This window comes from Erythrolamprus reginae, chromosome 8 (assembly GCF_031021105.1).
Source record: "Erythrolamprus reginae isolate rEryReg1 chromosome 8, rEryReg1.hap1, whole genome shotgun sequence".
In the NCBI taxonomy this organism is placed as follows: Eukaryota; Metazoa; Chordata; class Lepidosauria; order Squamata; family Dipsadidae; genus Erythrolamprus; species Erythrolamprus reginae.
This window is the reverse complement of record NC_091957.1, coordinates 58,990,866-59,011,262: the sequence shown is the minus strand read 5'-3', so window position 1 is coordinate 59,011,262 and position 20,397 is coordinate 58,990,866. Positions and strand designations below refer to the sequence as shown.

The 20,397-nt window shown below is 59.2% G+C and overlaps 3 protein-coding genes and 1 long non-coding RNA gene across 5 annotated transcripts; 1 reads left to right on the top strand and 3 right to left on the bottom strand.

Annotated features, from left to right (window-relative positions):
* Positions 1-2,098: 2,098 nt before the first annotated feature.
* On the bottom strand, positions 2,099-5,896 carry RBM41 (RNA binding motif protein 41). Its single transcript, XM_070760128.1, has 8 exons — positions 5,809-5,896; positions 5,608-5,721; positions 5,335-5,527; positions 3,261-3,465; positions 3,078-3,177; positions 2,860-3,037; positions 2,463-2,610; positions 2,099-2,375 (listed from the first exon to the last, which is right to left on the bottom strand). Exons 1-8 carry the CDS (start codon positions 5,814-5,816, stop codon positions 2,227-2,229), a joined length of 1,095 nt encoding a protein of 364 aa, XP_070616229.1. The 5' UTR covers positions 5,817-5,896; the 3' UTR covers positions 2,099-2,226.
* Positions 5,897-5,956: 60 nt separating this feature from the next.
* LOC139171673 (nuclear pore glycoprotein p62-like) lies at positions 5,957-11,211 on the bottom strand. The gene is made up of 12 exons (XM_070760104.1): positions 10,817-11,211; positions 10,246-10,649; positions 9,973-10,062; positions 8,500-8,631; positions 8,173-8,274; positions 7,673-7,778; positions 7,396-7,540; positions 7,255-7,304; positions 6,960-7,094; positions 6,611-6,722; positions 6,347-6,413; positions 5,957-6,118 (listed from the first exon to the last, which is right to left on the bottom strand). The coding sequence occupies exons 1-12, from the start codon at positions 11,176-11,178 to the stop codon at positions 6,027-6,029; spliced, it is 1,797 nt and encodes a 598-aa protein (XP_070616205.1). The 5' UTR covers positions 11,179-11,211; the 3' UTR covers positions 5,957-6,026.
* On the top strand, positions 11,162-13,221 carry DNAAF6 (dynein axonemal assembly factor 6). Of its 2 annotated transcripts, none has more exons than XM_070760119.1 (5): positions 11,162-11,398; positions 11,489-11,658; positions 11,803-11,899; positions 12,314-12,399; positions 12,743-13,221. In XM_070760119.1, exons 1-5 carry the CDS (start codon positions 11,177-11,179, stop codon positions 12,870-12,872), a joined length of 705 nt encoding a protein of 234 aa, XP_070616220.1. In that variant the 5' UTR covers positions 11,162-11,176; the 3' UTR covers positions 12,873-13,221. The 2 variants fall into 2 exon arrangements, with proteins under 2 accessions (XP_070616220.1, XP_070616221.1); XM_070760120.1 differs by having other exon boundaries at positions 12,714-13,221.
* On the bottom strand, positions 12,378-15,741 carry LOC139171691 (uncharacterized). The gene is made up of 2 exons (XR_011559778.1): positions 15,658-15,741; positions 12,378-14,536 (listed from the first exon to the last, which is right to left on the bottom strand). It is a non-coding gene; the product is annotated as an uncharacterized lncRNA (long non-coding RNA).
* Between the last annotated feature and the right edge of the window lie 4,656 nt (positions 15,742-20,397).

Genomic DNA, 20,397 nt, shown 5'->3' with positions numbered 1-20,397 from the left:
GGGGGGCTGGGAATGGTGAAGGGCAACAGGTGGGTTCAGTTTAAACATGCGGGTTGGAAGGTGCAAGACGGGCCCCTCCCCAGGCTGGTATTGCAATCAGAGGTGGGTTCCAGGGGGTTCTGACTAGTTCCGGGGGACCCTTGGCAAATGCCACCTCTGTCTGGCCCTGCCCCCACCCACGCCTCTCGGGGGAGTCCCAGCTAGAGGGGGGGAAGGAAAAGGGGGCTCTGCGGTGACTTCCCCCACCCTGGAGTGGGTGGAGATTTTAAACTACCCCCCTTCCCCTGCCACGCCCACTGAGCCACACGGAAGTAGTAATAAAAAACGATGAAACCCACCACCGCTTGTTGCAATGCTTCAAAATTGGATGTGGCCAACATGGAGAATCTTAGCCCCCCCACCCCCCCAGTTCAGAGTGAGAGGCCCGGGTGGAGTCTGGAGCTAGGGGGTGGGGGGCTGTAGGCAGGGAAGCCTTTTCCCGTGAAGGGAGGGGTGGGCGGGTGAATGTACCCGGGGGGGGGGGGGGGGCTATAGGTCGTGGTAATGTCCCACTATAAAAAAGCCAGCCGTGTCCTTTTCCTCCCAGTGGTGCCAGTGAGGGAGGGTCTGCAGCATCCTTGGACAAAGGAGCTGTGGGGGGCGCCCCCTCCTTGCAGGAAGGGACAAGAGGCGGGCTCTGGCCTTCTTCCCACCCACGGGCCGGGGGGGGGGGGGGGCACGGCTGAGCCCTTCAGAAAAGCTCTCAGGGCAGGGAATCTGCGCTTACGCAGGCAAAGCCCGGAGAACAGTGGAGGGAAAAACCCTTTCGGTTAATGTGTGGGGCCACCATTAACCTTTGCAAACCAATAAAGCCATTTCCCTGATAAATGGTGACGGAAGCATTCTTGCCATCTCCCCACCCGTGGGGGGGGGGGAGGAAAGGAGGGGAGGGTTCCCAAGGTGCAGAAGGGACTGAAAAGAGACTTTTTCTCCCGCTGCAGCCCCCTCCTCAGGCTCCTTGAAACAATTCACCCTGTGACGCCCTTCGGGGGGGGATGCAATGGGGGCAGATCCCCCCCAACACACACCTTGGTCTCCCTCTCCCCCCCCCCCCGTTGCTGCCCCTTGGAACGAGGGCAGCCCAAGCAGAAAACCCAAGGCCCTGCTTTACTAACGTAGGTGGGGGGGGGGGGACAGAGAAAAAACCCACCAGAAGAGGTAATTCTGAAGCAGGAAGAGGGAGCCCCCCCCCCAGAACACGCTTTGCAGGAGGAAGTGTTGGAAAGAGTGTCGTTGGCTGTCACACACACCAGGGGCTGTGCTGCTCCCCCCCCTTCAACCAGGTGAGAATTCATTATGCGGATGAAGCTCTGGGGTCCCCCCCTCAGATCAGACCCCGCCCCCCCCCCTTTGGGGCAGAGAGAAGGAAGGATGGGGGCACACACACCTGCCCTCAGCCCCCCCTGCTATGCTCCCCCCCCCCGGCCCTACTCTGGAGGCGTGGAAGGAGGAGAGGTTACACACACACACCCACACCCACGCACACACCTCCCCTCCTTCTGCTCCTTACCCGAGAGGGGGAAGCAGAGGCCCCAGCCCCACCCCGAGGTCCCACTCTGGCTGCAGCCCCTCCTGGCTCTGCCTGGGACAAAGCCCAACGGCTTTAAGGGTCCACCCAAGGGCCCTTCGGCAGATCCAGAGGCGCCTAGGGGAGGACAGGGGCGAAGTGCAGCCCCTCACCCAGCCCAGGCTGAACCCCCAGGACCCTCCGAGAGGAGCCAAGCTACACAGCCAGAGGAATCGGGAGCATTCGCACCCTTTGCGCAAAGTAGGCAAGGCAAGGTCCACCCTCACCTAATGCTAGCTGGGCCAAAGGACTCCTGCCGCTTGGCCCCTTCCGCCCCCTGCTCCCCACCTGCACTCGGCCCCCTCTGGGTGGAGAAGCCAAGAAGGGGGGCACGCGAGCCCCAGTGGCCCCTTCCAGCCTTTCCTGTCTGTACGCAGAAGCCAAAAGCTGCCCCAATAGCCTAAGGCAGCGGTCAGCAACCCACGGCTCTGGGGCTGCAGGTGGCGCTTTCTGACCCCAGTAGGCCAACCAGTAAGATAAATCCAAGGAAAGTTCCAGAAGGAAACAGAATCTTTTTTGCTAGTTTTGTGGCTCCCGGTGTTTTCTTTTCTGTAGGAAGGGGTTCCAAGTGGCTCTCTGGCTGTTTGAGACGGCCGGTCCCTGGTTTAGGATTTGTCTGACTAGCCGTCATTCTCCTGGAAGGCAGAGCCGACTCCGGGGCCCCGGGAGGAAGCCTGCTGCCCACTCCGGCCAAACTCAAGGATCAGGGGCTTTCCCAGCAGGAGAAACCCGTTGAGCAGCTCCAAAGTTTCTTGGGCCTGGGACACGGCTGGCCAGAGAAGAAGAAGAGGTCGTCTTAGTGGAGGGCAGGGCAGGAGAGCCCGGCCCGGCCCCCCCACGGAGGCCAGAGACTTACTGGGCAAGGTGACGAAAGCCTGGCCCCTCATGCGCCCGCTCAGCAGGCGTAAACGGAGAGGGGGGGCGTCCTTCCCTTGGAAGTGGGAGAACAGGGGCAGCAGGTCCTTCACTGTAGCGCTGTGACTCAGGTTCTTCACGTACAGCACCTGGACCCCCCCTCCCCCCCAGAGGAAAGGCATGAGCCTGGGGGTCTGCTGCAGCCGAGCGGCCAAGGGAGCGAAGGGGCCACCCTGGCTGGGGCCTTTGGGTCCTTCTCCCCGACCACTGGCAGGGAGGGGCCGCTGCTCGGCCTGCAGGGAGGCAAGGCCTCTCCCTCTGTGGGGAAGCCCCTCCATGTGCTTGAGAGGCCACCCCATCTCTCCGAGAAGACCCCGCCGGGCCTGCCTGGCAAATACCTTGCTTGGCTCCCCTGGGCTATAGGAGGAAAACCTGGGGATCTGGCGGATCTCTTCTTTGGAAAGGCGGCTCCGGACAATCTCCGCTTCTGGCACACACGCCACAGGCTCCGTCACCACCACCGGCGCCAGGGCTGGCGGGGGGGGCTGCGAGGCTACCGGAGGGGGTGGAGCCAGCTGAATCATGCGCCCTCTGGAGAGACTCTGGGGGTCCTGGCGGCCTCTGGCTTGGCAAGGGTCCACTCAGGAGCTCCCGATAGACCGCGTCCAGCTGAGCTGTTGGGCCAGCCACAGGGGCAGCCGTTGCCTGAGCTTCATCTGCGGCACGAGAGGCAAAGGCAATGACCGGGCTGGGCCAGGCCTGAGCCCCATGCGGCCCTCAGCCCAGACAGGCAGCGGACCTGGGCGGTACAGCATCCGCAGGAAGGATTGGCGGTCCGTCCCCTGGAAAAGGGCCCTCTCGATCTCCATCTCGCGCCTGCTGAGGGACTTGCTGCCTGCAAAGTGCTGTGGCAGGGAGAGGATGCGCTGGCGCTCCGCCATCTTCTCCCGGATGGCTCGGATCCTCTCCTGCGTGGCCTCTGGCGCTGCCCCGAGTCCCGAGCCCTGCGGGGGACAGGAGGATGGGGGGGAGAGAGCAGGGAGGGTCCGAGGATGGCCTGGCGGGGGGCGAGGGGTACAGCTGACCCTGCAGAGGACTGGGGGGAGAGAGAGAGCAGGGAGGGTCCAAGGACGGCCTGGGGTGGGTGGGGGAGACAGCTGACCCTGCAAAGGACAGGGGGGGAGAGAGAGAGCAGGGAGGGTCCAAGGACTGCCTGGGGTGGTTACAGCTGACCCTGTAGAGGATGGGGGGGGAGAGCAGGGAGGGTCCAAGGACGGCCTGGGGGGGCGCAGGGGGGACAGCTGACCCTGCAGAGGACAGGGGGAGAGAGAGAGAGCAGGGAGGGTCCAAGAACGGCCTGGGGGGGGACAGCTGACCCTGTAGAGCAGTGTTTTTCAACCAGTGTGCCGCGAGACATGGTCAGGTGTGCCGCGAAGAAGGAAACTCAGGTTCCGGTCTCGCAACTTTTTGCTGAGAGAGTGAGAGTGAGAGAGAGAAAGAGAGAGAGAAAGAGAGAGAGCGAAAGAAAGGGAAAGCAAGAGTGAGAAAGAAAGTAAGAGAGAGAAAGAGAGAGAAAAGGAGAGGAAGGGAGAGAGAGAGAGAGAAATGAGCAAAAAGGGGAGGAAAAAAGAGAAATGAGAAAATGATTGAGACAGAGAATGAGAGGAAAGAGAGAGAAACAAGAGAGAGAGAGAGGTGATTCTCGATTTAAAGCATAGGATAAAAAGCACCCAAAGAATAAGAGAGAGAAAAAACCCAGCCCTCACCTGTTTTTGGAAATGGTTCAAGAGTGTGTATACACACACACATACAAGGGTGGGGAGGAGACAGGGATGGAAAAAGAGAGGAGAGTGTCTTAGGATGTCATTTTGTGTCATTTTGGTTGGTGGTGTGCCCCAGGATTTTGTAAATGTAAAAAATGTGCCGCGGCTCAAAAAAGGTTGGGAAACACTGCTGTAGAGGATGGGGGGGAGAGAGAGCAGGGAGGGTCCGAGGACGGCCTGGGGGGGGGGGCGCGGGGGGGACAGCTGACCCTGCAGAGGACAGGGGGAGAGAGAGAGAGCAGGGAGGGTCCAAGGACTGCCTGGGGTGGTTACAGCTGACCCTGTAGAGGATGGGGGGGGAGAGAGAGCAGGGAGGGTCCGAGGACGGCCTGGGGGGGCGCAGGGGGGACAGCTGACCCTGCAAAGGACAGGGGGAGAGAGAGAGAGCAGGGAGGGTCCAAGGACTGCCTGGGGTGGTTACAGCTGACCCTGTAGAGGATGGGGGGGGGAGAGAGAGCAGGGAGGGTCCGAGGACGGCCTGGGGGGGCGCAGGGGGGACAGCTGACCCTGCAAAGGACAGGGGGAGAGAGAGAGAGCAGGGAGGGTCCAAGGACTGCCTGGGGTGGTTACAGCTGACCCTGTAGAGGATGGGGGGGAGAGAGAGCAGGGAGGGCCCGAGGACGGCCTTGGGGGGCACAGGGGGGACAGCTGACCCTGCAGAGGACAGGGGGAGAGAGAGCAGGGAGGGTCCAAGGACTGCCTGGGGTGGTTACAGCTGACCCTGTAGAGGATGGGGGGGAGAGAGAGCAGGGAGGGTCCGAGGACGGCCTTGGGGGGCGCAGGGGGGACAGCTGACCCTGCAGAGGACAGGGGGAGAGAGAGCAGGGAGGGTCCGAGGACGGCCTTGGGGGGCGCAGGGGGGACAGCTGACCCTGCAGAGGACAGGGGGAGAGAGAGAGAGCAGAAAGGGTCCAAGGACTGCCTGGGGTGGTTACAGCTGACCCTGTAGAGGATGGGGGGGGGGGAGAGAGAGCAGGGAGGGTCCGAGGACGGCCTGGGGGGGACAGCTGACCCTGCAGAGGGCCGGGGGGGAGGAGGGGAGGTGCCCACCTTCTGGTCCCGCTGTTGCCTCCTCCAAAGGCGGATCTCGGCGTCGGAGAGGCCCTGTTCCTGCAGAGAGGCCGCTTCCCCGCTGCTCTCCTGCAGCGCCCGGAACTCCGGCAAGGTGCGGGCGCCGGCGGCCTCCTCCCCGAAGGGCCGGTAGACGGTGGCTGGTCCGAAGCGGCGCCGCTTGGCCACGCACCTGCGCGGGGGGGGGGGGCGTCACGCGCGCGCAGCGGGGACCCCCCCCGCCCCCTCCTCCTCCCCCCCCCCCGCGCTCACTGCTCGAGCGAGGCCGCCGTGTCCAGCTGGTGGCGCAGCAGCCGCTTCAACTGCCGCTCGCCCTCCGTCTCCAGCGCTGCCTCCTCCTCCGCGCCGCCCCCTCCTCCTCCGGCCCTGCGGGAGAGACGAGGCGAGGCCCCTGCGTTGACCGGCGCCCCCTCCCTCCCTCCCGCTCTCCCCTCTCCCGGCGCCCCCCCTCACCTCCTCATGGCGGCCCCCGGGTCTTCTGGCTGCCGCACGGGCTACCGGGAGCGACCCCATTGGTCGACGCGCTCCTCGGGCCCCGCCCCCAATCCCAGGGGCTACGAGGCCCCCTGGCGGCCAGCGAAAGCTCAGCAAGAGAGACGCGTTTAGAAAGAAACTTTTATTGAGGGGTACAAAAGCGGGGCGGGGGGGGGGGGAGGTGTCAGGCAGCCGGCTCAGTCGAAGGTGATGCGGAAGCTGCGCTCCTGCTCCTTCCGGCGGCTGTCGCAGACCTTGGTCATCTCCTCCACTTTCCTCTGCAGCAGTGCTGTGGACAGATGGGGATTGACAGCTGGCTGGGGAGGGGGCTTGGCTTCTCGGGGGCCACTGACTGAAGAAAGCAGTTCTTCCACCCAAGAGGCCAAAGAGGAAGCCCAGAAAGGCCCAGCGGCCACATGGGAAGGGGACTCCAGCCCCTCCTGGGCCATGACGCCACGCCTGCCTACGAAAGGGGGAAGCGCCCTTCCACCCCCCCCCCCAATTCAGAACCACATACCTGAGTTCTGATCAATCCACTGCAGAGAGTCCATGTGTGCATTCAGGATTTTGCAGATCTGCTGAAGCTGTGGGGGGGGGGGGGGTAGAGGGGGAAGAGAGAGCCCCCACTCTGGTTAGGAAAGGGCCCCCCCGCCTCCATGCCAACCAAGCACTGGGGCTCCTCCCTCCCCAGTCACAAGGGGGCAGCTGGAGTGGCAGCTCCAGCAGGCCCAATGATCTAAAGCCCTCCCCCCCCACACACACACACCGCGAGGGCACTCACGGGGTCACTGTTGTCAGCAGGGCCCCCCGAGGTGTTCAGGTGCTCGATGATGTCTTTCAGGTCTTGGGCCATGCGCTTCAACTGGGCATCGATGTTCTCTGCCAACTTGTACCTACAGCACACGGCGACACGGAGGCCAAGAGCTATGCAACGTGGGGGGGGGGGGCAGGAGGGAGAGACCCCTACGCTCAACCCCGAGAGCCAAAGGACCTCAACGGCCCTTTGCCAAGACCGCCAGCCGTGCCGGTGCCCAGGCGATGGCTGAGAAAGGGCCAAGGAGGGGCTGGCCCAGAGCAGAGGCCGAGGGAGGGCCCCAGCCGGGGGGGGGCAGGGAGGGAGGGGGGCTCACGTCTTCTCCCGCTCCTCGTCGGCGTGCTGCAAGTAGATGGTCCCGCTCTGCTCCTTCACGGCCTCCTCCAGCGGGACCAGCAGGTCTTCCAGCTCCTTTTGCTGAGACAGAATGAAGTCCAGCTCTTGGTCCAGCCTGCAGGGGGGGCGGGGGGGAGGGAGTGCATGGGCCGGCTTGACCACACTGCTGCCCTGCCGCCTCTTGCACCCCTTCTTCTCTCCTCAAGCAGCCAGTAGGGGCAGCCCCCCCTCCCCGCTCCCCAAAGTCTTTCCAGGCCCCGATGATGGTGCCTCACCTCCTCTGGTCCAGCTTCACCTTCTCCACTTCTCTGTGCAAGCTTGTGATCTGTGCGTGTGTGTGAGAGAAAGGCCAGTTGTTTCTCTGCAGTTCACACCAGAACCAGGCAGCCCCCACCCCACCCCCCGGCCACTCCTACCTTCTCCCCGTTTTCGATCAGTGTCCGGTCCCAGGCGTTGACCTGCGTGGCTTGCTGAAGGAAGTGCTTCTCCTGGTCCTCCAGCTCCAGGCTCCATTTGTTGATCAGGCTCTCCAGCTGGGCATAGGTCATCACGGGGGGAGTCCTGGACAGAAGGGGGACCATCCCAGCCCGGCATCAGCCTGTTGGCAGGGGCCCTGGGGCTCCTGGCCCGGCACCTCCACTGGGCACTTTCAAATCCCACCACCGCAACCGGAGCTCTCTCCCCACGACTCACATGCCAGTGGCGGTGGTGGCCGTGGCGGTGGAAGCAGCCGTGCTGGTGGTGGTGGCGAGGGGCTTCAGGTTCAAGAGAAACCCGGCAGCAGGTATGGAAGCGGCCCCTGGGGAGAAAGTCACCGGCCCTCAGACTGTGTGCGTGTGTGGTGCCCTCGGGAGAGGCAAAACCCTGGCTCCCAGCACCAGGCCTAAAAGCCATTGTGGGCCCAGGGAAGCTTCCCATCGTTGACCCTGGTTCACTCAGGCCTCTGGCCCCTGGTAGGGAAGGCTCTGGACTCAGCACCGACTGGGAGTGAGGAGCCCAGAGTGGTCTCGCCCTCAGCAGCAGCAGCAGCCCTTGTCTCCTACGGATGGTTTCTTTTTGCCTTAGGCCTATACACCTGCCCCTAGAGGAGGGCAAGCCAGGCGGTCAAGCCTGCCAGAAAGTTCCTTTGAAAGAGCCTTGGGGCACAAAAGGAGACTTCTTTCCTTCACCCCATTTTTGCAACCCATCCTCACCAGCTGTGTGGGGGGCAGCAGCAGCAGCAGCAGTGGTCACTCCAGGCATTTTAGAGCCAAATCCCAAGGTCCCCATGGGAGCTGCCCCTGCTGAAGAGGCACCTGCGGCGGAAGGAAGAGTCAAGTGTTGCAAACCGACAAGTTGGTCAGATTTATTTTTTTAAAAAATCTGAACCAGACATTGAAAAAGGCTGCAACCGTTTGTGTCAGAGGCCGAGTATGCAAAAATTCTCTCGATCCGATGGGAGGTCCGGTTCCCCCAAACCACACTTTTAACCACGCTCTGCTCCCTTGGTTGAGCCGGCCCTGCCTCCTCAGCCAACGTACCAGAAAGGCCACCGGCAGTGCCGGCAGCTGGAGCCGAAGAGCCTGCGGCAGAGGCAAAGAGTGTGGGCCCCGAGAGGCCGAGGAGGGAAGAGGAACTGGTCACGGCAGGTGCCACTGAGGGGATCGTGGTACCTAGGGAGGAAGACACCTGATGAAATGCAGAGTTTCCTGTATCATTTCATTCTTTCCATCTCTCTGTCTAAGAGACAATGCACCAAACGAGCACAGTTCTGTCAATAAACCAAACAGTCAATTTTTCAACAGTTATGAGGGAATCTAGTAGCACTGCTGCTGAACTATTTTGGTGCCGTAGTGAAAAATTCCAAATATGGGAAACTTTGATCTCTCTCTCTCTCTCTCTCTCTCTCTCTCTCACACACACACACACACACACACACACAGAAGGCTTATAAAAGAATGATTGTTAAGTGAGAAGTAAGAATTGCTGGAAAAGTGCATGTAATAGATTTTCCAGAACAAACATTTGCCAAATAAATTATTCCAGGAAAACATCAGCACTCTGCTGCACTGGACACACCTGGAATAGTTCTGGTCAGTCCTGCTGAGGAACTAGAAAGAGCTGAGGGGAAAAGCAACAGGGGCAGTAAAAGGCTTGGAGTCCAAACCTGAAATAGAGCAACTGAATGACCTCAGTATATTTAACCCAGTGCCCCCCCCCCTCAGGAAGAGGTAAACATTTCATGCTCCCCCAACCCCCCTCAAACTCTCAGCCGGGATGATCGCAATACTCAGCATGTTTTCACTGAAAAAACTCAAGCGGCTTTTCAGCGTGATTGGGGTGCAATGTGTTTAAGTGACCGATTAATATATTTGGCTTCATGACGTCCGCTGGCAACATGTTTAGACACAGCCAACACCCCGGCCTTTCCTCATCTCCCACCGTAGTCAGAGTGAAGCCAAGCGCTACGTAGGCTCTGTCATACGTCCTCCTCTTAGCTTGCGGGAGACCTACGTTTGTCTCAATATGTCCAGCTCCCTCCTCCTTTCTTTTCATCCCTGTTAAATATTTTTCCATGCTGTCTCTTAAGAGTTTGTTATGTGCTACTTCATAGCTCCTACTCTGTACTGTGTGCTATTGTCATGTGCCCCTCCTGGCATGGCTCCATGCCCCCCAGGGGAGCCTGCCCTGGAGGGGGGCATATTCTCAAATAGGAGAAACAATGATTTAACCCAAAGAAGAGCAGCTGAAAGGGACGTTTTCAACAAAGAATTGAACCGCTAACTGCCCTGGGCAGGAAGTGGAACTCTTTCTGTGAAGCAGAAAAAACAAGAGCAGGAAAGACTAGAGAAAGACTAGAGAAGACTCTAGAGGTCCAAGCGTGCGGACAATGATGCTGAAAGGCAGGAAGGAAGAAGAAACAGGATCTAGCCAGGATGGTTTTAAAAATCAGCAATGAAGAGGAGCAGCAGGTAAGCCAGCCAGGTGGGCAGCACCCCAGGTAGAAAACATACCTCCAGGTTTAGCCCCAAAGGACAAGGCGGTGGCAGTGGTGGCGGTGGTGGAAGTGACAGCTGCTGCAGCCAAGGCTCCAAAGCCAGAACCTACAACAGAAGGAGGAAGAAGGCGGGAGGCAAAAGGGCCGATCAGCTCCCTATCTATTCCGCTTCCCTCTCCTCAGAAGGACAAACACCCGCACACCGTGCAGGGGCAGCAGGGGAACGCGGGGGTTGCTTAACCCACGACAGGGGGGAGAGATAAAGGCTCCACCCGGCTGGCCCTCTCACCAGTGGATGCTGTCCCGAGGCTGAAGGCCGGGGCTGCCTGCGATGCGGAGTTGGTGGTGGAGGCTGGAACGATTCCGAAGGTCGGGCCGGTAGGAGCCGCCGTTTGCGGAGTCCCGCTCCCCAGCGAGCTGAGGCTGAAATTTGGAGTTCCCATCTGGGCAGCCCCACCAAAGCTGAAGCCTCCCGTGGCGGTGGGGGCAGCCGGAGCTGGCTGTGGCGTGGCTGTGGAGCCAAACACGAACCCGGCCGGTGTCGCCGCCGCCGCCACCTGAGTGCTCACAACGCTGCTGCTGCTCGAGCCGGAGCCGCCCAGCACACCACTACTGCCAAGCCCAAAGCTGCCGGTTGCGGCGGGGGCCGTCGTGGCACCGGAGCCCCCCAAGCTCAGCTTCGGAGCGTTGCCTCTGCAGGGGGAGGGAGAAGGAGAGCGGTGGGTGGGGCGGCTCGTTTCTCGCCTTCTCGGGGCCCCCCCACGCCCCCCCCAGCGTGAAGAGGCCCCCCACGGCCCTCACCCCACGCTCCCATCAGCGTGAAGAGGCCCCCCCATGGCCCGCCCCCTCACGCTCCTCACCCCAGCGTGAAGAGCCCCCCCGCGGGAGTCGCCGCCGCCCCCACAGCCACCGCCGCGGACGAGGCCGGGGCCATCCCGAAGCTGAAGGCGGCGGGGGCGGGCTGCTGCTGCGCGGGGGCGGCGGCGGCGGGCGAGGCGAAGGAGAAGAGGCTGGCGGCGGCGGCGGGCGGGGCGCCCGCGGGGTTCGCGGCGGGGGAGCCGAAGCCGAAGGAGCCGCCTGTGCCCGCCGCCACGGCCGAGGAGAAGGAGAAGCCCGCGGGGGCCGCGCTGGTGCTGGTGCCGGTGCCGCCCGCCGTCTTGGGCGTCCCGAAGCTGAAGCCGCCGGCGCCGGCGCCGCCCGCACCGAAGCCGAACTGACTCATGGCGCGTCTGGGCCCGAGAACCTTCGCCGCGCCTCCCGATGACGCACAGCGCCGGAAGTGGCAGGCCCGGAAGCGGCACCGTTGCCGGGCAACGAGGGACGCGGCGGCGCAGAGTGGCGCGATGGCGGCGGGCGCTCCCTTCACGGGCGACTCACTGCTGGCGCTGGCCGAGCTGCTCTCCTCCGGCCCGGCGGACGGCGACGCGGACAGCGCGGACGAGGCGAGGCCCGCGGCGGGCGCCGGGACGGGCGGGGGACGCGCGGGGGGGAGGCGGCCCGCGTGCCTGAAGCCGCCGCTTTCTCCCGCTCAGGCGCCGGGACGCGCAGGGCCGGGCACGATCGGGACGCGGAAGTCTGGCGGCGCCTCGCGTGAGTCGGCGGGGGCGAGGGCGCCCGAGGACGGCAAGGCCATCTGGAGCGCCGCGGAGGCGGGCGAAGGGGCCGCGGGCGACGCCTGGTGCGACCCCCGGGAGCAGCCCGAGTAGGTGCCCGCCGCGCCCGCTCCCTGCAGAGGCCCCGGGAAGGGCGGCCAGCCGGGGGTGGGCGAAGCGGGGAGGAGGACAAGCAGGCAGTCGCCCCGTGTGAGGAATCTGCGAAGCCTCCGCCGACTCCCAGTTCTTGGCAGATACGAGGTTGTGTTCAAGCAGCGAGTGCGGGCTGAGGACCTGTTCCTGGGCATGAGCAGAAAGGACTCCTCCACTGCCTGCTGCGAGGACCTGGTGGTAAGAGGTTTCTCCCTTTCCCTTCCAGCCTTTTCACTGCAAAAGCTGCAGGGCCTTATCGGAGTTGTGAATTTCCAAAGTTTGGCAATTGCGCTTTCTCTGTGTGCCTTATTATGAAGTGGCCAACCTAATGTTCCATATGTCTGAGATGGCGCTTTCCCTACACTACTGTGCATAAATATTAGAGGATGATTCAAGATGCCCCCCCACCCCCTGCTTTGACTGAGGTGGTACAAGGATTCCAAAACCTCTCACTTGTTCAGTGGTTTAAAACAGAAAAGCCACAGCGTAACACGTCTTGCCTTCCTTCCTTCCTTCCTTCCTTCCTTCCTTCCTTCCTTCCTTCCTATTGCACAAAGGATTTGTTTAACATACATCATCTCTTTTCCTTACTGTTTGTTTTTCCAATTTCAGATTAAGATTAAACTGCCGGACACGAAGGCTTCAGACATTACCCTTGACATACAAGAAAAGCTCCTTGATTTTCGGAGTCCCCAGAAGTATGCTGAGGAATTTATTTTGTGGGAGTATTCTTATATTGCCTTTAAACGATAACATTCCAATAATATTTGAGATGTCTTGGCTGTGAAGTCCAAGGGTCAGAGCAAGCCGACTGCTGCCTTCTCTTGATGCTGTGATAGGTTTGCCACGCCACTGACCTATGGAGCTGTGGCCAGAATAATTTATTTTGGGGAAAATCTCTCTGATTCCCACCCCTCCCCCTTTCTGGTGTTTACCTTTTTGCTGGTGCTGGGGAAGCAGGGGGGTTCATATTGCATGTAGCAATCCCCCCCCCTCTTCATGCCTCCCTCAGTTTCAGCTTGGAACGGTCTGTTTTCCCAGGCGACTCCTTTTGCCTCTGCCTCATCCAGTGGACGCCACCAGTGGGAAGGCCTGTTTTCTGTCTGAAGAGGCCAGGCTGGAAGTCACTTTGAGGATGAAGCGAGAATTGGATTCCATCAACTTTTCGTGAAGAGAAAGGAGGCCCAGGGGAGATTTTCCAGTTAGGTATTTGAGAGACAAAGGCGAACATCTTTTCCCCAATTCCAAAGAAGTCCTGCAATGTCCTGCGGGCCTTTTTGCCTGCACCAGGAGGTCTTGAGATCTGGCTGTCCTACTTCCTCTTCCTTGAATTTGGACACTGGAATTTTTCTGGGAGTCCTCTGGCTCCTCCATTTTTGTGAACTGTTGGTTCCTTGGGCTGGGGGTCCATTCCTCCGACATCAGGAGATGAGCATGTAGGGGGCAAGATGGGGTCATAGTGGCTGAGCTGCTGGCTGATCTGTGCTGTTGATAGATAATAAAAGTCCCAGCCATTCTTGTCTCTGTCCACATCTACCCTTTGCAGAAGTCTGCCCTGGCCAGCACGGCACAGTTGATGCCTAAGGGTTTCTGGGCCATGGGAGCTAAACAAGCTGAGGCTTGTTCCGGTCAGAGATGCTGACCACTCTGCTCCAGCAATGCCCCTGAAGGAGTCTGGTGAATTCTGGGGGTTGAAGTCCACAAATCTTAAAAGTTGCCAAATTTGAGGATCCCTGATTTGGCACTGCAGTGTTTCCAACGGGAGGGCCTGCCACTTGGGAAGCACACCGTAGAAGGAGCACTTGCCCATGGGGTTTGCAGTGGGGGGGGGGGAGATGCGGGGGGGGGAGGGGGCTTGCTAAAGGCCTGCTCAATAACAGCCATTTCCCAGTCACCAGTGAAGCCCCACTTCCTAGTGGTTCTACTTAAATAATAGTGTTTAGGTTTCATCAGAGGGGCCCAGAGAGGCAGACCCCAGCCAGCTAAAAACAGATGGGGACAGTAAAAAGCAACGTTGGGTCAGGGCAGCAGGAGGCCATGGTTAATGTTGACCAACGTTGAGGCAAGGCAAGGAGGGGATGTGCACACCAAACTCCCGGAGCCACAGGGCAGGGCAGGGGGGACTTGGCTTGGGCCCCTGAATGAGAGCGGGACAGAAGGACTTGCCTTTTCACAACAGAGGGATTGGAGGACGTGGCAGAAGGGCAGGAGAAGGCAAAGAAAAACGGCTGCCTTTCAAAGTGCCAGTTGCTCCCTCGGCCCACTCCCCAACTCTCTCCTGTGGGCTATAGCCTGGGCCAGAAGGAGTTCTCTGAGGGGGCCACAGCAGGCAAACCGTCCTTCTGCGTACACGCCTTTGCCCAGCTCAAGGCCCAAGCCCTCATTTTCCAAGGAAGCATTTCCTCACCCAATGGCTGGACTGACCGATTCCAACCAGGGCTGAGCAGCGTCAAAGCCCCTCCTCTTCCAAACCTCCAGAAAGGCCCCCCGGGGGAGGGCTCACGGTGCTGCTGCTAAGTGCTCAGGCTGGTCTCTGGGGCCCCCTGCTCCCAGGGCTGTGTGGCGGGTGGGCTGGTGGGAGCCACCTGGAGCCCCCCCCCCCCCGGTGCTTGGGAGGGTTCCTGTGGTTCAGAACATGGTTGAACTCCTGCTTATTCACTTGTGGGGGATTGTAGAGGCCCCCCCTGCTTTGCTTTGCTCCTGGGGCTTTTTTGTTTCATGGGTTTTGTGTTTTTCCTAGATCATTTCTTCAGTTGCTTAGGAGTCCAAGGGTCCACTTCAGGAAACTCGGCCCACTTCAGGAAACCCAGGGAGTTCTTCTCAGCTCCAAAGGAGCTAAAATCAAGAAACAGAAGAAAGGGTGGGAGGCTTTGCCTCTGCTTGCTTTGGGTGGGTGGGAGGCAAGGAATTCCGGTTTATGTCTGCTACAGAACCTGGAAACAGGCAACCTCGGCAGCAACACCCCCCACCCACCTACTTGGGGCCCGTTTCCTGGCAAAGCCCCCCAACTGGGCTTGATCCTTACGCCCCTCCCTGAGATAAGGCGTTTCATTGCCGCTGAAGCAACAGCCATGAGACGCAGCCCCCCCCCCCCTTGCTGGGGTCAGCTAGCTAGACCACCAAGTACAGGAGCCTGCCTGCCTCCTTTATTGATGGGGGGAGGGAAAATGATAAAATAAATAAATAAATTACTAGACTGGACTGTCCTCCCTCCCCCCTTCATTTGGCTGCTGAAATTCGGGCGCGCTCCCCCCTGAGCCCCGCTCGCTCGCAGAAGCCGCAATCTGAAACCTACGAAAGGGCGCAGGGAAGCCCGCGAGAGGCGCTTTTCCCAACCAAGACAACCCAACGCCGCCTTTTCAGATTGCTGCGCCAGAAGCCGAGGGGGGAGGGGGCCGTCCGCAGCCGGGACGCCCCCCCCCCTCCGCAGGGCCAGAGGTTGGGGCGGGGGGTCCTGCCGGTGACGTTGCCTCGCCGCCACCTGACGGGCGAAGTAGGGCCGACGCTCCCACCTTACCGCGAGGGCCTCCCCCTGAAAGGGGTCTTGCCAGCCCCGCTGCCCCTCGGCGTGCCCCCGGGGGCAGATATTAAACCCCGCCCGCCCCACCGGAAGTGGGCAGCGAACGGCGAGCGGCCCGAGCAAGGCGAGGAGCGGCGGGCAGGCCATTCGGCTGGTGCGAGACGCTTCGGGGAAGAGCCCGGGGGGGGGGGGGGTTTCAGACACTGCTCTGCGCCCTCCCCGCGCGCGTCAATCCACGCGCCGCCCTGGTCGCTTAGGCCCGGGGGCATTCCGGGAGGCCTCGCCAACCCCCTCCCCCGAAGTGCCGCCGCGAGCGAAGGCCGAGAGCGGAGCGGCCAAAGCGCCCTTCCGCATCCTCGCCGCCGTCCCAATAGAGCCGCAGCGGCGGGAGCGAGTTCCAGGTAAGCCCCGGCCGGCGCGCTCTCTTTCTGCGTACCTGCACCAGTCCTCGCGGCAGAGCACTCCGTCCGTCCGTCGGGGAAGCCGTCGAGGGGCGATGCTCGCACCACGCCCCCTTTGCGGGCAGCCCGACCTCCCCCCGGCTGCGGCCAGTCCCGGGCGGCCCTCCCGCACGCCGCCGCGAGCGCGCCACGCAGCTCTCCGTGGCCACCTCGTTCCGTGGAGCGCGGGAGACGGAGGAATGGAGTCAGTGGGGGAAGTCTGGCCCCGGCAGGCCGCTGCACCTTGCGGGCGCCTCGGTTGTCGGACAGCCCCCGCGTTCACCCGGGCACGCGGCGATAGCGGCCGGTCGGAAGTTGCCGCGGCCCCGCCTCCCTCCTCTCCGAGCGGGCCTGTCCCCTCTCTCTCCCCGGCCAGAGCGCTGCGGTCTCCGGAGCCCCTCCCGCCCGAAAGAGGGAGAGGGCCGTCTCTCCTTGACACGGCGCGAGCGGCGGCGGCGGCCCGAACTGAGCGGCCGGGAAGGCGGGCAGCAGGGCGATTTCCCGCGGGCCTCCTTCCTCCCAGCCCAATTTAGCAGGTGAGTCTCCCCTCCGTTCGCCGGCCCAGCTCGCCCGCCCGCCTGCCTTCCGGCGCCGTCTTCTCCCTCCATTCCTTACGACAAGCGGTGGGGCGGCGGCCTCTCCCGGCAGCTCCGTGGCTCAGCTGATGCCGGCGCCGGGGAAAGGAGCGCGAGGCGGGGGTCTCCGGAGGGGCCCGGGGGCGTCAGAAGCCTTCTTGGCGGACCCCCGGAGCTCTCCTCCCCCGGGGAAAGGAGCGGCCGCCTCCACCCCGCAGGCAAGTCAAAGGGAGCTCGGGGGCCCGGGGCTGACGGTTGCGCCATCCTTAGAAGGGGGGAGGGGGGCTTCGAGATGAAGGGTTTTCCCGGAGGGGGCCCGAGACACCTCCCCCTCTCCTCTGGGGCATCTGGAGTGCTCTTGGGTGGGCGCTATGGGGGGAGACAAGCGCCTGTCGGCCCATCTTGCTCAGCTGTTCTCCCAGTAACCGGGCAGAAATCCCAGGCCGGTTCTTTCTATCGGGAGCCGTCCTTTACCATATTCTCAGGCTTTGGCAGGGGAGGGGTGACAGGCATTGTGCCACTGGGGGGGGGAAGCACAAGCTGAGCACCAGGAGGTCTCACAATTGACACGGATGCTGGGGGGGGGGGAGGCTATGCTGGCTCTTCTCTAGGGAAGCCCAATAACCGGGGCAGTGGGGGAAGGGAAGAAGGAGGCCTGGGGGGGTGGCAGCTGTCCTGTAAGAACCGGCCTGTTCCAGCTTGGGGTGGTAAGTCAAGGCACGGGGAGAAGGACGGGTCCTGCCAGAGCAGAGAATTGGACACTCACTCTCTGGGCTAAACCTCTGAGGTACCATTGGCCCCTTCAGTCCAGATTCCCATCCATCCAATCACTCGCCATGTGACCACTTGTGCATATTTGCCCTCTTAGCTTGTTCCTTCCAAATTAAAGTTGCCTGTAGAGAAATTTTGGTGAGAATTTTCTAATAAAAGGAAGCCACTGGTAGGGTGGACTAAGGAAGGCCAGTCAGGGTCCTCCGTGAAGGCCAAAAGCCAGGAAGAGGCTGAGTTGGGGGCTGTGGAGCCAAAGGTGGTTGTGCTCTCTCTTCTGGGGGGGGGCAGAATGAGGGGATCCCTGTCATTTTATTTTAACCATGAAGATTTCCCCCCTTTCCTCATAAAACGAAAACAAAAGGTTTGAGGGCTTGCTTGAAAAGGGGGGGGGGCGGTTGAAGCACTTTCTGAACGGAACTGAAACCTTGTTTTTAACCCATTTAGCCATGTTGATCAATGCCTCCCTCCTTTGCACCCCTCCCAAAAAACTGAACGGCCTTTTGGTGTGTTAAAAACAACTGCAAGCATATATGATCATATAGCCAATAAAAGTCTTTTGCTGTCAAGAGATGGTTAAAAACCCCAGTTTGCATTTAAACTGGGTTTAGATATATATTCTAAAATCTGACATACTGTAGCTTCCTCCCTCTCTCACACACATACATACATTCATACGTGTGGTCTTTCTCATTATTATTATTATTATTATTATTTATTAGATTTGTATGCTGCCCCTCTCCGTAGACTCGGGGCGGCTCACAACAATAACAAGAACAATGTAAGAACTTGACATCTGTTATTCCTAGTGTAACATTACATGAGGGGGGAGGACGGCACGGCCCACCCTCACAGGATGTCTGCTGGGCAAAAAGCAAAAATGTGAAGGTGGGGGCTGTTGTGGTTGGATCACAGCCAGCTCCTTTAATCACAGATTCTGAAGAGGAGGAACCTGGTTTGTCTGAGCATCCTAGGCCCATGTGGCTATCAGAGAAGTTGGATAGTGAGAGTGAGGAAGGGGCAGAGGTTGAGGGTACTGCAGCTAGGGCCTTGCCTGGGTCTGATGAGGAGGGGGAGATTGTGGACCCTATTTTAGATGCACAGGTGAGAAGAATGCGTGGGAGACAAGAGCAGTTTTGCAGACGTAGAGGGAGGCCTTGGAGACTACTGTGCACAGGATGTAATGACAGGGCAGGAGGCTGGGAGGTTCCCTGTGCAGGAAATCTACGTTTATACCTACAAATGGGAAAGAGCAAGTCCAGAGGTTTCCCCCCTCTCAAATATTGCTGCAGTCTTGAAAAAAATATAGTTTTGAGAAGTGTGTGAGTATTTCTGCTTCAGCCAAGCTACAGGCTTTAAGTTACAAGTTGTTTTGAAACATTCCTTATCACTTTGAATCTTAGCAGTCGAGGGACATTCTTTGCTTTAATTTGTGGTTTTCAACACATTTGCTTGTACAATAGACTATTATAATCCCCAACTCTTTGTCTGAGTATTTATTAATCAGGGGATTTAATGGGTGATGGTTGTGGAGTCAGACAGAACAGGGGCTCCATCCAGGCAACATGAAAACGGGATAGGGAGAAAGTGTGTCCACCAAGTGGGGGATATGGCTTGGGTCATTGCCCAGCCTCGTTCCAGGCTTGTGAGGTTCTTCTGAGGGAGGCTCACTATCTCCTCCCTCCTTAAGACAATAAACCATGGTTTGTGCAATGGGAAATAAATGCTGAGGAAAGTGATGGTGGTGGGAAGCTGCTAGACCACGGGCCGTTTCTAGCCAGAATGGCTGGTGGGCAAATCTGCCTACAGACTGCTGCATTGCAGAAGTCCAGCTTAGCCTCTGGCCTTCCTCTTGGATTTTAGGGCATCATTTGGAGACTCTGGAGCTTGGGTTCCTCCTGCCTTTGGGAAGGAAGGACAGGTCCTCCTGGTGCACCACACCTCTTTGGGAAACAGATGGTCCATTATCAGCTAACAGTATGATCAGTCCTGGTCCTAATCAGCTGAATTTATTCCTCTCGCAGGAGAGAATTTAACAAATAATTTCCTAGTGTTCCAAAATCTTTTTCACACATACTGTTGGCAAACCAGATAACTGAAGATTCTTCATGGCAAACCTTTGTAGACATCTGGTAATCATGCCCACATCTCCAGATGTTCAATGGTTGGTTGCCGGGGTCTAACTTAGAGGTCTTCAAATTTGGCAACTTTATTTATTTAATTTATATATTTATTTATTGGATTTGTATGCCGCCCCTCTTTAAGACTTCTGGTCTTGCAATCACTGCAGAATATGCAGCTTTGCTCTTTTTCTTTCCTTTGAAAGAGAGACACACCACCAGCTGTCTCCTTCTGGGTCCTCCTTGGTGATGCTTCCTCCGAACCTCCATCCTCAGGACTCTTGAGGCTCCTCGTTTTGTCTATCTGTCCTTCAGACCTTATTTGTGTAGTCAATTTTGCCCCTTCTTTGCCTCACTGGAACTGCTCATAATTCTTTTGTCCATCTTAAGCTCCCCCCCCCTATTATCATAGGATATCATTTCATAATTGCCCTGATTTTATTAAAACCACCTCTTGGAATTCAAGCCATGTACTTGATGGCTGAGTTCAGTTTCCCTTAAAATCAAGAACGTTGTTTCGGGGGCCCTTTCCTGCTCTCCTGTCCCTGCTGCTTTCGGAACCTTCCAGACCTGTGACCCCACTTCATGTGTTCCACCAAGACAGACAGGCAGCTGTGGGATTCAAAGGCCTTTAGTACTGGTGCTCTGGGCGTGGCTGGGTGGGCGTGGCTGGGGAAGGTTACTGCAGAATCCCCCTTGCCTCCCCATCAGCTGGGACTCGGGAAGCAGAGAATAGATGCGGGTGGGGCCAGTCAGGGGTGGCATTTACTGGTTCTCAGAACCGCTCAAAATGTCCACCACCGGTTCTCCAGAACTGGTCGGAACTTGCTGGATCCCACCTCTGCACTCCAGATTTCCCCAAGAAATCTTTAGGAAAACGGGCCCCAAACGGAGCCTTAGAAGTAAAATTCCTCACCCTCCTGTTTCAACTCTTGGAAAAGTCTGTGATTTGCTTTGGGAAAATACCAACCACACTTTTAACAACATTGTGTGCATTCCTTTCTTCACTTACGTTTACTCAAATAATTTCCATTCATTCATCAAGTTTGCCAACCACATTCACTTCAGCTGCTTAACGGATTTGGATACTTTGGAAATGCAGTATAATTCCTACTCCCTTCTTATTGTTTCTGTTCCTCCTCATCTAATCGGATGTTCATTCTACCAGGGTATTCATGACTCCTGTTAAAACCTCTAAAATATGAGTTGAAATGAAACTTGCAAGCCACAGCAGAGACCAATTAAATGAAGAGACGTGGGAATTATCCCACAG